The sequence below is a fragment of the Temnothorax curvispinosus genome, unplaced genomic scaffold (genome assembly GCF_003070985.1).
Source record: "Temnothorax curvispinosus isolate PA1 unplaced genomic scaffold, ASM307098v1 QBEX01008703.1, whole genome shotgun sequence".
Classification (NCBI taxonomy): Eukaryota; Metazoa; Arthropoda; class Insecta; order Hymenoptera; family Formicidae; genus Temnothorax; species Temnothorax curvispinosus.
The window spans coordinates 1-18,095 of NW_020218483.1; the positions used below are offsets into that span (position 1 = coordinate 1).

The 18,095-nt window shown below is 35.5% G+C and overlaps 3 protein-coding genes across 3 annotated transcripts; 2 read left to right on the plus strand and 1 right to left on the minus strand.

The window, feature by feature from the left end:
• The first annotated feature begins 275 nt into the window (after positions 1–275).
• LOC112458115 lies at positions 276–7,337 on the plus strand. The gene is made up of 2 exons (XM_025021552.1): positions 276–2,113; positions 5,306–7,337. The coding sequence occupies exons 1-2, from the start codon at positions 559–561 to the stop codon at positions 6,889–6,891; spliced, it is 3,141 nt and encodes a 1,046-aa protein (XP_024877320.1). The 5' UTR covers positions 276–558; the 3' UTR covers positions 6,892–7,337.
• An 873-nt stretch (positions 7,338–8,210) lies between these two features.
• Positions 8,211–14,764, plus strand: LOC112458112. Its single transcript, XM_025021549.1, has 5 exons — positions 8,211–11,708; positions 12,326–12,584; positions 12,683–12,864; positions 13,300–13,536; positions 14,558–14,764. Exons 1-5 carry the CDS (start codon positions 11,453–11,455, stop codon positions 14,704–14,706), a joined length of 1,083 nt encoding a protein of 360 aa, XP_024877317.1. The 5' UTR covers positions 8,211–11,452; the 3' UTR covers positions 14,707–14,764.
• A 107-nt stretch (positions 14,765–14,871) lies between these two features.
• Positions 14,872–18,026, minus strand: LOC112458110 (N-acetylglucosamine-1-phosphotransferase subunits alpha/beta). The gene is made up of 7 exons (XM_025021547.1): positions 17,782–18,026; positions 17,193–17,614; positions 16,898–17,109; positions 16,018–16,798; positions 15,769–15,940; positions 15,492–15,679; positions 14,872–15,384 (listed from the first exon to the last, which is right to left on the minus strand). The coding sequence occupies exons 1-7, from the start codon at positions 17,932–17,934 to the stop codon at positions 15,075–15,077; spliced, it is 2,238 nt and encodes a 745-aa protein (XP_024877315.1). The 5' UTR covers positions 17,935–18,026; the 3' UTR covers positions 14,872–15,074.
• Positions 18,027–18,095: the final 69 nt, after the last annotated feature.

Sequence of the window (18,095 nt, forward strand, 5' to 3'; positions counted from 1 at the left end):
ATGTGAATTATATTTTTTAGTCTTTTCTACCCCTATTTCATATATAATTTTTATGTATGCTAAGTAGCGGAGCTCCTCGCGAGGTAGTGATAACCGGAATACCCCTTGCGTTCATGCAATTGACTGTCAATTTAAAAGAGCGACGAGCTCCGCATATAGATAAGAACGTTTGCGAAGAAGTGCGCCGTCATTTCAAATTTCAAGAAGATAGCTATAGTGACAAATCACTTTACGACATTTATATCTGATCACTTACAATTTATATAAGTTCACCGTGGGGTACGTGTAGTAGCCAGTCATATAATCACGCTGATAATGTGTGCATCTCAATGCCAGATCTACCGAGTTAACCGTGTCTAATAATTTAATTAAACGACAATTAACCAAAGTTATTATAATAATGTAATTAACGCTGTTTCTCCTCGCGTCATTGAGATTACTTTAACGATCAAGTGTGGATATCGTTTCATCAATCCGAAACAGAAACTGCCGACAACCAGAATTTAATCAGAGACGTCTTCTTCTTGTACAACGAATCTGGAGATTGATCCCGTCGCGATGGAGTCATCTACTTTGCTTCTGACTATTCTGACAGCGAGTATTTGCTTATATTATTTTGTTCTAAGAAAGCTATCTTACTTCGAGCGACTGAAGATCCCGCATGTGAAACCGGTTCCATTATTGGGCAACATGGCACCTTTTATTTTTCAACGCACATCCCATATGGAGCATATACAAAGATTCTACAATCTCTTCTCGGACGCAAAATACTTCGGTCTCTACGATTTTATAACACCGACCTTCGTTATCCGTGATCCAGAGTTGATTTCCACGATTGCCATCAAAAAGTTCGACAACTTCTGTGATCACAATCACTTCGTGAACAAAATTCTTGATCCGATAGCCGGTAGAAATCTGTTTGACCTGAAAGGAGATCACTGGCGCGAGATGCGAAAACTTCTTAGCCCTAGTTTCACATCCAGTAAGATGAAGACGATGTTCGGACTCATAAGTCAGTGCGCCGAGAACTTCGTCGATTTTGTGACAACGCAATCCGGAAAAACCGGCAAAACGTATGATATGAAAGACATACTGGGCAGATACGCCACCGACACAGTGGCCACATGTGCCTTCGGCATCAGCGTGGATTCTTTTAAGCATCCGAACAACGAGTTCTTCTTGCTTGCCAAGAAGGCAATGACTATTGACAACTGGCTGGCCTTCAAGTCCTTCATGCATAGAAACTTCCCGCTACTTGCAAGACTCCTCAATCTCAAAATGTTTGGCCCAGAGATAGAGAATTTTTTCAAAGATATCGTTTCCAACACAGTAAATGTCAGGGATGAGAAGGGAATTGTTCGTCCAGACATGATTCAGTTGATGATGGAGACTAGAAACAAAAATAGCGGACCTGCGTTCGAAATTGACGAAATGACCGCCCAGGCGTTTGTTTTCTTTCTCGCCGGATTCGACACTACTTCGTTAACCATGTGTTTTATAACGCACCAACTCGCTGTCAATCCTGATATTCAGAGCAAATTAAGAGAGGAAATTGATGACGTTCTCAGACAGACCAACGGTAAACCTACCTATGAGGCCATCAATCACATGAAGTACTTAGACGCCGTGATAAACGAAACTCTCAGATTATATTCGCCAGCATCTTTCATAGACAGAAAATGTGTCAAAGAGACCAAATTGCCACCAGCGACTTCAGATGGCGAACCGATTACTATAAAGCCTGGAGACAGCATATGGTTTCCATCTTTCTCTCTGCATCGCGATCCAAAGTACTATCCGCAGCCAGACAAGTTCGATCCAGAAAGATTCCTCAACGGTGATGTGGATAATTCGGTCTACATACCATTTGGTATCGGGCCTAGAATCTGCATTGGTAATAGATTCGCCCTAATGGAAGCAAAAATTATGCTGGTCCACCTGCTTTGCCGCTGCGATCTCGAGCCCGATGTTAAAACTGCAAATCCCATCGTGTTGACAAAGAAATCATTAGCCATGCTACCGGACAAGGGCTTCTGGTTGAAATTGCGAGCAAGAGAATCGAAAATTTCTGTTACACAAGGCTTGTCGAACGGACACGGAGTTGAGGGACAGTGATGAAGCATATTTACAATTCACCAAGCATAAAATTATATACTTAAAGTTGCTCTTTCTAATTTGTAGCTAAATTCCAATCTCTTCCTCAATTATATATTATGTATAAAAAAATAGAAATTTCAGAAAATTGTTTCTTAAATACCGTTACTTGTTATATGACTTCATAAATGGTTATATTAAAGTATTTGAAAATTATGTACAAAACTTATTTGACTTATACATATATGTATTTTTTAATTATGTAATACACTTCTATATACTTATGTAATATACGCATATGTATTAATAAGATAATATTTAAATAATTTAACGCGAACATCTTGTTGCGGCTCTGTGGCCTCTCTCTTTCGTTATATGTATATATATTTGATTTCTAATCAAAATTGAGCTTATCACGATTATTAATATACTTCTGTACATGCTGGACAGTAGAATGATTACTTATCATTAAAATAGCGATAAAATTAATTATTTAAAAATTGTTTTTTTTTGCCAAATAAAATAAATTTTTGTAAACAATTACACTCTCGTTAAAGTACGAATACAGTATTTATCAGCGATTGTCTTTTTATTGCATAGATATTTTAATTGTTTTTATTATTTATTATTTTGCACATAATTTTGAGATATATAAAAGAGAAGCATGTATAATAGGAATAGCATGTGATAACTGATAATGCAAGCATGCGATAATACAATATGACAGATGTTATGCAATATTATGCAATACTATGTAGCATTATGTAATATTATGCGATACAATATGTATCTTATTTTCTTAATTTTATTTTATTACTATTTATACAATTTTTTCACGTCAATAAATTTTCGAATTCTACCTTTAATTCTAACGTTTCATACAAATAAATAGTGCGTATTACAATATAAAAGTATAAAATTAGATATATGTTGTTTACAATATAATGTAATACAATACAAATTTAAAATTCTATTCAAAATACACGTAAAAAATAACATTATTAATAATATAATCCAAAAATTTTAATAATGCGAGATTATATGCAATCGTCTAAAATACTTATACTAACACGAATTTTACTAGACCTAGCTGTTGCTCATATACTGATAGATGACGATAAATTAAATCATATTTGTAATTGTTAATTTGCGATTCAGTTTGCAATTTATCAAGTTTTATCGTATGTAAGCAAACATGACCAAAAAAGTTAATAAATTTATTTATTATGTTTCTTAATCGTTCAAGTATTGGAAAATTCTATAAAGTTTTCTGCAAAAATGTACAATGCACGATAAGAAGATAAGCTTTAAGATAAGCCAATGATGAAATTAATAAGATAAACCGCGATAAAAAACTGGCCAAGGGAACAAATCGATTGATAATATTCGCGATACTAATTCTCGAAAAAGATGTGAAAAGAGTTAACCGATGAAACGTTTTAGAATAGCTATCAGCGAGAAAAGCGGAGCTTTCACACATCTCGAGAAATGTCATTATGTTATTAACAATGCTATGTGTTTTTTAATGTAAAAAGCATATGCTTCTTTTAATAAATTCAACAATAAAAAGCTTGAATGAATGTTGTTGCATAATAGTGGTTGACAAAAAAGATAAAGCGCTAAACTCCGATGCACGATTATTTTTAATTTGTAGCGTTTTCGATTTGTTGACTCGACCCGACTCGGGTCAACTTGGGTCAGATTAAAAGTTCTGAAAAATGATAATAAAATATGATAATATGCTACGATAATGTTAAAATCTTTGATGAAGGTCAAGAAACGCTTGCTGCCATGATAGTTTAGTCATCGAGTTTCAAACCGAAATTCGGATCTGACCCGAGTCGGGTCGAGTCGACAAATTAACGCTATGTTAAGTGTAATATTTGTTAAAGTGACAAATACATGATCAATTTGAACAACTTTATTTGTATTCTCAAATATTCATTTATATATACTTGTAATAAATTGGCAATAATGGTAAATTATATAAATTATTTATGAGAAAAAAAAGTATATTTTTTAAATATATATTTAACACAATTGCTATCAATAAAAACTGATACAAAAATAGAATTCTATAACTATAAAAAAAAAGACTTGTATGTTTATATACCTATAATAATGCCATATTATAAAAAGAAACATTGATTTATATTATTGCTGTATTTTGGCTATATTTTTAGATCTGTATATTTAAACAGAATAATGAATTTTCTTCGCCAGTATATAGAATAACAAATAAGCAACTTAATCGACTAACTGTCAATATATAACATCTCTTCGATGTGACTATATATTTAATATATTAATTTTAAGGGACGTTATTATAAGAAATTGTGTGGTTGAAAATAAAGAAATCAATTTATAATTTGTAATAAACATAACAACAACTGCTAATAATCTTATTTGTATTTGCTAAATTACTGTCCTTTTGTTTATGAGTCACGATAAAATAAAAAATATACCTACAAAATATAAAGTTATAAAGAAGATATAAAGAACAAAAATAAAAGAGAAATAAAAATAAACTCATATAGAGCTTTTATCGTTTATCCTATATTCAATATATTGAATCGAGTAAAAATACGCGATTACAATTACGACCCAGATAACATGCATGTTGCATAAGACGTCGTAAAGATATCTTAAAGATATCTTAAGATATCTTAGTTGTCTTAAAAATGTCTTTACGACGTCTTATGCAACATGCATGTTATCTGGGTAGTTATTAGAAAAAGAATCGTATCTCTCTATTGTCTTATTCAAAACTGTTAAACAATAATGACATTATTGCTAAAATAAAAAGCCTTTAACCCAGTTTATTCTAAAAAACGACATATTGTGCAAGCTTCACATGATAAAAATACGTTTGCGAAAATACGGTTGCGGCGTTATTTCAAGGATATAGTCAATGTGACTTTACATCTTTCATATCTGCACACTTAGAGTGTTATCAATGTTATATAATTCATTGTGGCGTACGTGTGAGAGTCAGTCATAAAATCTCATGCGTAGTACGTGCGTGCATCTCTTCGCCAGATCTATCAAGTTAACTATTTCCAATTAGACAGAATTTCTAACTACAATTAAGAAAGCTATAGTACGATAATATAACTTGTGCTTCTTCTTCTCGTGTCATCAACATTAACGATCAAGTGTAGAAACCGTTTCATCGATCCAAAACGAAAACTGTCGAAAACCAAAACTTAATCATCAAAAACGTCTTCTTATTGTGCAACTAATCTGGAGATTTTTGTCACAATGGAGCCATCTACTTTGCTTTTGACTATTCTGACAGCGAGTATTTGCTTATATTATTTTGTTCTAAGAAAGCTATCTTACTTCGAGCGACTGAAGATTCCGCATGTAAAACCGATTCCAATATTGGGGAACATGGCACCATTTGTTTTTCAACGTACATCCCATATAGAGCTTCTACAAAAAATATACAATCTCTTTCCGAACGCAAAATACTTCGGCATCTTCGATTTTGCAACACCGGTCTTCGTTATCCGTGATCCAGAACTGATTTCTACGATTACCATAAAAAAATTCGACAACTTCTGTGATCGTAATAGCTTTGTGAACAAAAATCTTGATCCAATGGCCAGTAAAAATCTGTCTGACCTGAAAGGGGATCACTGGCGCGAGATGCGAAAGCTTCTTAGTCCTAGTTTTACATCCAGCAAGATGAAGATGATGTTCGAACTTATAAGTCAGTGCGCCGAGAACTTCGTCGATTTTGTGACAACGCAATCCGGAAAAACCGGCAAGACGTATGATATGAAAGACATACTGGGCAGATACGCCACCGACACAGTGGCCACGTGTGCCTTCGGCATCAGCGTGGATTCTTTTAAGCATCCGAACAACGAGTTCTTCTTGCTTGCCAAGAAAGCACTGACTTTTGACAAGTGGCTGGTCTGCAAGTTCTTCCTGCATAGAAACTTCTCGCTACTGGCAAGACTCCTCAATCTCAAAATGTTTGGCCCAGAGATAGAGAAATTTTTCAAAGATATCGTTTCCAACACAGTGAAGGTCAGGGATGAGCAGGGAATTGTTCGTCCGGACATGATTCAGTTAATGATGGAGACTAGAAACAAAGATAGCGGACCTGAGTTCGACATTGACGAAATGACCGCTCAGGCATTCGTTTTCTTTCTCGCTGGATTCGATACTACATCAACAGCCATGAGTTTTATGACGCACGTACTCGCTGTGAATCCCGATATTCAAAGCAAGTTAAGAGAGGAAATTGATGATGTTCTCAGACAGACCAACGGCAAACCTACCTATGAGGCCATCAGTCACATGAAGTACTTAGACGCCGTGGTAAACGAAACTCTCAGATTATATACGCCAGCATCTTTCTTGGACAGAAAATGTGTCAAGGAGACCAAATTGCCAGCAGCGACTTCAGATGGAGAACCGATTACGATGAAGCCTGGAGACAACATATGGGTCCCCGTTTTCTCTCTGCATCGCGATCCAAAGTATTATCCGCAGCCAGAAAAATTCGATCCAGAAAGATTTCTTAAGGGTGATGTGGATAATTCGGTCTTTATCCCATTTGGTATCGGACCAAGAATGTGCATTGGTAATAGATTCGCATTAATGGAAGCAAAAGTTATGCTGGTCTATCTACTTTCACGTTGCGATCTTGAACCCGATGTTAAAACCAGAATTCCTATGGTGTTGGCAAAATCAGCTGTCATGATGCCGGACAATGGCTTCTGGTTGAAATTGCGAGCAAGAGAATCGAAAACTCGGATTAAGGTAGTTCTCCGGCTCCAGTAGTGCTCAACTTGTATTTCATGTTTAAAAAGAAAAATTTATTTTGCTAAAGTTAATTAATTGTTTATATACAAAATATTAGATATAACAACTAAAAATTAAGAAGTTAACTTCACGCGTGAGAACTCATGCGGCGTTGCCAAGTAATTGACGCCTTTCCTCTTCTGTCACTCTGAACCGAGCGAAAAATTCATCAAATCTTTACACAAGTATTTCTCGAAAACGAGTACCGCAAAGGTATTGACACTTAATTGCATATTATTTCTATTTTTATGGAGCATCATAGACTAATTTTTCAAAAACATTTGGAGAAAACTTTTTTCACAATTCATTATAATGTCTCTTTTACAATAGCTCGGAATAGAAATTACATGTTAAAAGTTAAAACTTTGAAACTTTGAAACTTAGTATTTTGATTTTTAATACCGCAAGGGGTATTGAAATTTATACCATCGCATAAAGCACACCTAAATTAATGTATATTCACAGTTTTAAAAAAATCTAGAGAAAATCGATTTTCTCTAGTATAAGGACCGGAGAACTACCTTAAGCAATCGAACGGACAGGGAGTTCGAGGGACAGTAATAAAGCATATTTACAATTCATTAATCATGGAATTATGTACTTAATGTTGCTCTTTCAAATTGTAGCAGGAGTCCAATCTTTCCCTCAATTATACGTAGAGAATAAAAGTTTCAGAAAACTATCTTTATGTGAATACCGTTACTTTTTAAAAAATCTTCCCACATTGAGTATGTTCCTATGGAGCATAGTAATTGTAATAGTACTAATATAAAAATACAATATCTTTTATGTTGTATTTGTTTATATGTAAGTCAAATAAGTTTTGTACGTAATAATGAATAAAAATGTAATAACCAACTTATTATTCAACTTATAACATGATTTCACAAATGATTATACGATTTAAAGTATTTGAAAATTACGTACAAAATTTATTTAATTTATACACATATGTAATTTTCAATTATGTAATACACATATGTATTAAGATAATATTTGAATAATTATCTTTTTCTTGAAATATGTTTTTTAAATTAATAATAAACAAAAAATATAGTAATATTCGATTGAAAAAGAGATAAAGAAGAGAAAGAAAAAAAAAGAAAGTGAAAGAAAGAGCAAAAAAGAGAAGGTATGTGAGAGAAAATTAAGATTAAAATTATTATAATATTATATATGTACAGGAGAATATTAATATATACAGGATGTGATTAACTAATTTTATGAATATATAAATATTTCATCTCTTGTTCTCTATCTATCTTTATCTATCTATCTATATATCTATCTGCCTGTCTCTCCCTCTCTCTCTCTCTCTCTCTCTCTTCAAGTAAAAAGTACCTACACAAAACGTAAATCCACTAATAAGACTGAAATTCATCGGTTCTTTACATATCAGGTTGACGCGTATTAATTTAATCGAATCGAATTGTATAATATAATTGAAGCGTCAAAATAGATAGAGATTTCGAGAGATTTTTTGTCATGAAGAGATTTCATATCCGGATAGCCAAAGTCAATGTATTTTACAAGTTATAATGGCCAATAGAGTCGATTAATATTTCTACTTGTTATTATTTGATTGGCGAAGAAAATGTAATTTACTCGGTATTTTAAAAGTGTCTGCTACAAATTTTATCGATAGAATGTTAGTAGAAATATAACAAAATCTTAATAAATTAATAAAAAATATTGACAGATTGGTTGTAGAAACTGAATAGAAACTGAAGTTTCGTAACCATTTAAATGGTGTATTTTATTTAAATGTTTAAGAAATGACAAGATTTATTTGGTTTCTGCCGACAATTTAATTGCTATCAGATTATATACCGGCAGGTTTTGTCGGTAAAACACGGGTTTAATACGGACACAGATATGATACCAGATCAGTTCTTCTGTAATTGCAATATCAGATTTTGGTATAAACTGTATAAAGTTCATAAGGATCACGCACTTTAGTTCAATTATCGGCCACTTGGTGTCTATCGCCTTTTATCTTTGCGATTGTTAAGTTAATTACAACAATTACATTACACTTAGGTATATTAGAATTTTTAATAATCTTGTAAAAATCTTGCAAAATAATTGCATAACTTAAATTCTTCAATGTTAATTAAAATTTATTATTAAGTTTAATTTCACTATTAGCTCTATTTCGGAAAAATTCATAATGCATCGTTCTCGATAGCGATTGTTTTTATTATGATTCTTATATAAGGATAGGACATAGATGGATACTTCGAATCTTAGGCAGTGTTCATAATTCGATCTTGTATGTACTTAAGATCGTTCTTATAGCTCGAAATGCTGTAAGGGTCATTTCATTTGCAAGGGGGGGGGGGGGCTACGTCCATGGAGTCTTAAGACTGCACAGACATCCGGAAGGTCTTGAATACACGATCGGGCTGTGAATATAATTGGTTCTGAAGATCTCCTTGTCTGATACTGGTCAGGAAAGCACTTTATCTTTACCTACTTCCATATAATGAATGTTCCTCTATAATATTAATGACTACGAGTTACCATTCATTAATTGTTGCGCTTGATTAAGTGATCTCGCCGATCTTGCCTGGTTTGGTTCTGTACTTGGACCATAACCAACATACTTGCTCAACAATTATTGCTGTGAATTAGGAAACTGTTTGCTTATTCGAATTCGAGCTATTTAGCGCTTCGAATGTTTCGAAGAGTTCGATTAATCAATGAGATCCAGAAACCTTCGAAACACTTATTCCGCCAAATAAACAGTAAATAAACGTGTCAGTTTGGATTTTTAAATAAGAGCACAGATTGACACCTTGAATTTCAATTTAAAAAAGTTGATCAGCCTTAACACTCCAGTACATACGATCTTGTCACCGTTGCGATTGATTTCAATATTGGTTGAACCGATTATGTATCGATCACAATTGGACAGAGATATTGTGAGAGAGAAAATCGATCACAATTCTACTGTTGACATCGAGCAATTGTGCATTGATCTCAATTGTATTTGATCTTGATTGTGCTCAATCACAATGCTGCTTGATCTACTTATTTGAACTTCACCACCGCTTTGAGCAGCAATTCAATATACATTAAGGGGATGCTGTAGTGACAGTAATTATGACCGCCATACTGCCACTACAGCATTTCCGTAATTGCAAATTGAATGAATAAACAGTTTCCTTGTTCCAGTTAAACATAGTCCTTCCATATCTAGTCCTAAATATAGTCAAATTAATTTAGGTTTAGGATTAACGGCGTCGGGAGATGGTTAGATTTAGGTGCTTCAGGTATATTGTACTCACTGAACCATAGTAACGTTGACTATTTTTTTTACAAAAACTATTTTTAATTTTTTAACATTAGGTATAATAAATAGGAAACATTCTAATCATTAAATTCGTGTTTGGCCGATATGTAGAGCCTGCCGATATAATCTGACAGCAGATTGTTGGCAGAAACCGAGCAAAATCTGTTCATTATTTAAACATTTAAATGAAATACAGCATTAAAAATTTAAATGGTAGATTTTGTTCACTTTCTACGATCAAGCTGCCATTATATTCTTTTAGCGAAATCTGTTTATTTCTGCTAGCATTCTATCGACAACATTTGCGGATATTTTCAAAATCTATTCTTGACAGATTTGGCTATGTAGAAATAATTATGTTTATGAAATGATAAATTCTGTTCAATTTTTGCCGACAGTCTGCTGTCAGATTACGACGGGCACACTCTTCCAGCACAAGACACGAGTTTAATGCAGACAGAGATGATACCGGATCTGTCTTGCGATATCTGAACAAATATTTGCTATCAGCCTGTAGTAATTATATTGCAGGCAGTTTGTTTATTACTGGGATAGTGTCGTTTGTTAAGTTTTAATCGCTGATTAAGAGGGAGGGTGCAATTGTGAAATTATTTTACAAAACTGCTCATATTTCTTTTTTTCATTATTAAATCAACATATTCGAATCATTGAATCATTCCTCATTCTTTTTCTTGTCATTAAGTCAATGTATTCAAATCATTAAACAAATTTTTTTCTTCATATGATTGACTACAATTTCGATTTACGTGAAAAAATTCTATGATCGTATTTAAAAAAATATAATAATACGGTTGTATATGTATATCTTGCAGATACATCGACTTGTATGTCTGTAAAAAAAAATATTGCAGGATCTTATCAAAAATCTCTATCATTTTTTCTTATATATAAAAGAGAACTAAACCCGTCTCGGTCGTTAACACAAGTATAATCATTTTTTATCTCGACCAAAGTCAACATAAATTCCAACAAAAGCACCTTAATAATTTCTATAATTTAAAACAATTAAGAAATTTGAAATTCCTCATTCTCCGAGTTGGTTATTCCTATATAATTAAAATAAAATCACCCCGCTTAGAATACTTCGCGTGCTCGCGCGCGAAACTGCCGTCGCCGACGAAGGTTTCCGTTTCCCGGACGACGGAAGGCACCGCGGGAACACAACAATCGGCCGAGCCGACCGACCCGCCGTGGACCGTGGACGACGCCTTTGTATTGCCGAGGATGTCGTTCGTCGAACAGCCGTCGCTCGGGCGAGAGATCGCGGTACCGGCCAGGCTGCCGATGATCCTGAAGCAGTTCTGCAAGGCCGCCATCCGCACGCAGCCTTACGACCTGCTCAAGTGGTCCGGCTCGTACTTCCGCGCGCTGGCCGACGGCGAAGAGCCGCCGGTCAAGCCGCGGCTCGAGTACCCGTCGTCGAGCACGGCCTCCGGTTTGACTGTGGGCTTCCTCAGGGTACTGCTGCGGCAGTTTGGAAGTACGCGAGTGGCCACCGAGAAGACAAGGCTTCGACCGGGGTATCTTTTCAACAAGCACCAATTAACAGTGATATTACGTCAATACCCTGAAGAAAAAAATTTCTCATATTTTCTCAGAAATTTTGTAAGAATTAAGACTTGAAAAATTCTTAAAAATATATATAATTTCTCTCTCTGAGATGCTTTCAGAAATAATTGGATGAGGCTTTTCGGAATATTTCAGTTGCCATATGTATGAAAATTTCTTAATTACACAGATTTTCTCATATTTATTATTTTTTTCACAAAGAACGTTAGCGGAGAAATCTGAAGTATTTTATTCTTATTAATTTTGTCTGAGTTCTTTCGAAAAATGTTCTAATTCATATTAAAAAATCTGAAAAATTCTGAGCAAAGTCTGAAAATTTTTATAGAAATTCTGATTAATAACATGAAAAATTCTGAGATATTTTTCCACCAAGGTATTATAATTTTCCACTTTGTGAAATATATGTATAATATAACACATGTTGCACAACAGTTGAGTAGGAAATTATAATATTGATATAATGTCACTGTTGGTTGGTGTTTGCTGCGTTTCTGCATGATAATCTAGTATGATGATAATCCTTTCCAGATTACAACAAGACGCTGCCGGTCGAAACGATCTCGCGTCGCTGGGACTGCCTCTGCCTGGACCGTAGGGACCTCGACACGATCCTCGCGATTGGAAGATTTCGTCGCACCTGCCAGGTGAAGAAGTTCCTCGCTATAGCGGTGGGCCTGCTCGGCGCCAGTCTCACCGAGACGATGATCACGGTCTGCCAATTATTCAGTCACGAGCCGGACGGCGGATCCGCGATGATCCCTCTCACCTTGTTTATGGAGATATACGAGTAAAGCTCGGCATATAGCGATGCCTCAACTCTTTCTCCAGTTTTTGCTATTATATTGATTGCGATTGTCCGAATAACACGTTGTCCAAAATGAATAGGTATTTAGCGGGACTCGCGTGCGACGGCAACGAGAAAGACACGGTTGATCAAAATACAACGGAGCGTACCGCGTGTAAGGATGAGAGCTCCGTCGATCGTACCTGCTCTATAAACAGCCAAGACACCGACGTGGACATTAATTCGGAATTGATATCCAAGGACGAGGTCGATCTGTCAAAGAGTGCGTTACTCTCCTCTGATGGAAATATTTTTCGCTGAAAGTACTATGAAATCAACGAAAAGGGAAATGAAAGTTGTTGAAAAATTACTGAATATATTTCAAAATAAATCATAATTTTCCTTATGAAATGTAATGTAATACTGTAAAATATAAGGAAAGTTGAATTATATACTATTAAAAAGTAATACAAAATTTTTTGAAATATTATTTTACTAAATTGAACTAAAAACTGAATTTTTACTGAAATTTCAATGGAATAATAATGAAATGGGGTTGAGAGAGAGAGAGAATTTCAAATACGTTTCAGTAAAATTTTATTATTATATTTTCAGTAAAATATTTCCATCAGGGCCAACTGTTACGTTATTACGTAGCTCGCGCTCGTTGAGCGTACTTTACCCATTTAAATTCCTCCTGTTCAATTTCCTCTTGTAGCCGATTTGTCGGAGCTGATAGATAATAGTTCACTCGAAAAGGAAGCTACTAATTATGAAGAAAAGAGGGATGAATCTTCGACTAGTCCAAAAGGCAACGCCTTGACAGGCAAAGATCGCGCGGATTACAATGTAACGATCGGTAGGAAATTCTGCGGAGTGAAAGATGCCAATGACGAAAGTCTATCTTCTGAAATAGAGAAGGCTACGAAAGTTACGTGTTATCCGAATGTGCCAGGTAACCAAGCATTCTCTTATATATATCTTAACCGTAGAGATGTGCGAATCAAGGGTTTTGATATCGAATCGAATCGAATTTCATTTCTTCTTTCGAATTTCAATTAAATCGTTGAAATATAATTTTTAATTAACAACATAATTTATTATTAGATTAAATTTTACACGTAAATAATAAGAGGATATTTTAAAGTGGAAAAATAATATTGATTACATAAATTCTTTTTAAAGCAAAAAACATATTTAAATATTTAATATGAAACTAATAAAGTATATTTTATTTAATGTCACAGTAACTAAAACAATTAGGCAAAAAATCATAGATAAATTATTAAAATACTCTAATCTAGCATCCAATAATATTATCCAATTACATTCATAGAAATTAAAATAAAATAATAGTTTATTTATTATCAATACTCATAGCCTACTATTTTTTATACATATTCAAACTTTTACTTACAATTTGATAGAATCAAAAGACATGTCAAAAATTGGAAATAAACTTTTTGACTACTTCTAGCCGCTCAGCGGTGAGCGGTTAGTGCTGGTCTACAACCTTCCTTTAAGGGTATTCAAGCTCTAAGCCGTAAACGTTATAATATATGATTTTATAAAATTGACAATATGTATGATAAAACTCACCCGATTCGATTCGATTCGTATTCGAATAGTTCACACATCTCTTCGAACTTAACCGTTCGAATGTCGTAGGTGATCATAATACGAAAAATGCGGCGCGTTCGCGCCTCTCTTACACGTCGAAAAACGTAGATATTATAAGTAAAAATAAAACTTACCATACTTTTTTAATTTTTTTAAAAATAAATTAAAAGAAAACACTTCGATTGATAATGCCTAATCAGATTCTGAGAATCGCGGTAGAACCTGAGCGTATTATCAGCACGCTTGCCGAAGTCTTTCAACACGAAAAAGTAAGCAGTGCGGTCGCGCTGCGGGCACTCGAACGGTCAATAATCCGCTAACTTGTCCATTGGAATCTGTACACAATTGAAATGTAGGTATAGGACCTCGTATACCAGCCGAGCGAGTTGCGAGCGTAACAGCGTGGATGCTCGAGTGCGCGAGGCTGCAGGAGGGTATGGTCGGACCGCGAAATATTCGACATACGAGCTGCCCGCTTTTGCACGAACGATCGACGTCAAAGTGATAATGCCTCGTTATTTCGTAATAATAAATACGGAGAATGCCATCATGCAACGTGTACTTAACTCGCGGGACTAAAATCTTCGATCTTCAGACATACCTGTCATTCGCACGACCTTAATTAAATATTCCATTATATATAAATCATATGTCAAACTTTTTATTAAAATGCGATTATAAAAAGTGTTTATTGTATCACAGATATATCGTTATCTGATTTTAGAATATGTCGAATCAAAAAATTCTTACAGATCTTCCGACGAATGTTTTTAAATTATAAATTTAACATTGCGTATTATATCGATAGTTAATATTGTTAGTTCCATCGTGCAGCTGTACGTGGATTGATAGTTTGGCTTTATTATTAATTCTTCACGCTAGAAACGTAGATAATTCTCGAGTTCTGCACAATCTGCGCATGTGATGGTAGAGTACGTGATAAAATGTAAACATAAAGAGCAACGCCAGAAGGCACAATAGTAGGTTTCTAGCTTTCGCACGACTTGCTCGCCATTCAAGAAGTTCGTGTAGGTGGGAAAAACGATTTCGATATTGTGACGGTAATTCAAACGTGCTTCGCAGCGGATACAGCGAACGATAAAAATCGTTTAACAAGGCGCGAACAATCTCGTTCTCGGAACGTCGAATAGGGTCGATGTCATCGTTCAAGCAGATAAACTTCCTGAAAGCGTTAATACACATGTAAATCGTTCCTATGTATGCGAATCGTTCCTATTATATATGTATTTAAGAGAAATGAAAAATATATAGTATATATGTATGACATACTTCGGATCTCTCCGAATTTCATCGAGCAATTGTACTGTTAAGGAAACATTGCTGGTCAGCATCTCGAAAATTTCATTCTTGCCAGCCTTTATTATTTCATGCGGATAGCGACTACCTTTGCCGAATTTTAATTGCATCCTTCTAGAAACTGATTCGCAGTTCAATATCAATTCTTTCGAAACCACTGGCTGTAAAAAAAAAAAACAAAGAAATTGCAATTTTCCAAATCTTATTTTAAATCCGCACAAACTATTATTAGAGTGCACCTCGTACTTACGAGAGTGGAGTCCAGATACCTCTCTCCGGGTGGAACGTCAATGATATCCGGCAGATTTATCCGACGCGAACAATTCATTATCTGACTTTCAAATTCCATGACTAGATTATAATCGAGTGGCAACGGGTATAATCTCGATAAAAGCGTCCTTATTTCTCTGTCCGACCAAGTGCTAAGGACATCGGCCGATTTGTAACGTCATTACAATTACAATTTGGTGTAATCATAGGTGGGCACGTTGTTTCTTACCGTGATTTGTCAGTGTCAAACATGTCGAATATCTCCCCGACGGGCACTCTCCGTTTCTCGCTTGATAAAAAGTAGAAGTAAGAAAATGCAAATTGCATATCCTCGCGATCTCTCACTTTGTGACTAGACGTTTTCTTAAATTCAAGATCAAACTTCTCCTGCATACTATTTACGATCCACTTGTCTACCAAGTGCGGCATATGCGCTGGCACTCGCCTCCGTTCGAGGCCGTAACCGGCGTTGTATATCTTATTAACGTATAACAAAGACTCCGCGTAAGTGTCCAATCCTCGTGCATTGCGTTTCCACTGATTCGGATACGCGAATTTATCGAACTTAACAGAATTGTTGGACTGCGCCGCATTCATGATATTGCGATAACGTTTTAATCGTTTGATACGATATGCAGTTTTGCTCGAGGCATTTACGTGTAAAAGTTTGGAATATATTGTCTTCAAATTTCTTATAGATTTATACTTTTCTCCATCGTTAATTTTTATGCTTCGCGCTTGTAATTCCTTAGAACTGCTATTTCCGAGATTGTGAAACGTTTTGATTGACGTAGAAGTAGTACTGAAATTATACAAATGTAATGTTTGAACTGTGGACATTAGCATGTCTTCTGGCAATGAACGGATGACGTTTCTATTGCGTAAGATGCTTAACAGTCTCAGCTCGTTATTATTTTCACGAGAATCTTGTAGATACTTGTACGGATAGTCATCTTCCTCTTCCATCATCTCACTATCTATAGGGACATCAGTCGCTTGGCAATCTCCACCTATGCAATCCATCGAAATACACAACATTCTTTCATATAACGTATAAAAATACATACTTGTACATATCGTCATTAGAAAAAGATAATTTAGATAATTACCGTCAAATTCGCACAACGTCGTATTACAAGCGTGATCGCACGATCCATCGCCGACCCATGCCCACGGACAGATCTCGGAGCAATCGGGAACCCACCACGCCAGATATACCTTTTGTCCGCCCGCTTGAGTTATAAAGTCCTCCGGCCATATTTCGGCACCTAACATTACGTCGTCGTTAAAATACAAGAACTTATCGGAGACTCCAGGTATTCTGGAAGAAGAAAGACATTGTTGCTTATCTGTACGCCCCTGCTGTGTTCATGTGCACATAATGTATTTCATATTTCCAAGCACCTATGAATATGACTTTCAATAGCAGGACTAGAAAAGGTTGGTAAATCACTTTTATTCAGAAAAATGTCTTCGTGAGTGACCAAAGTCACCCGAGGATTGTCCATATCGAGCCAGCTCGGTATTTGGCCGTTGGTAACGATGTAAACGTGCCTCACCCAGGGTGCATACATCTCCAATGATCGCAACGAATAGCGCAGCTCGTCTTTGTCACTGAATCTCGAAGCTGCGGCACTGAGATCCACAACTGGCACATGTTTCTGAAGACTTTCTAAAAATAGCGAATCAGATCCGTTCACCCAGGTGTAAACCACGTCTATGGGGACGTGCTGGCACAATTTGTTTTGGAAAGATTTTCCCAGGATATTGTCGTTGAAGGAGTGAAAGACCGCTTCATATTTTTCCTTGCTCCATATCAACCATACCTGCGCAACAAAGTCAATTGAAGTCTATCAAAGTTTCAACTTGTTAGATATTCCAATATGTAAAATATTATGTTGATAATGTACATGATGAACGAAACATTTCACGTTGTTGCCTGAACGTATTTATGATACGACGTGCATAAAGAAAATAAATGTTGTATTCTAACCTCTCCAAAGTGTACTATGCCGATGAATATGCAAGTAAACGCCACCAATATCACGAGCAATGAGTACTTATACGAGAGCAAGTCGTAACACCGTCGCTGTATCAACTTCCATGTGCTCATTATATTGATAAAGACGTTAGATGCAATTAGCATCGCTAGGTTCAATTGAAGGGTGAGACTGTGAGACCATGCGGTGCTGCGCACCGTGTGGGTACTGTGGGTGTGGGCATACTGGGGCACTGTGCTGGGGCACTGTGGACCCACAAATATTTAAAAATAATGAACAAATATTTCGTTCACATATCTAACCTGAT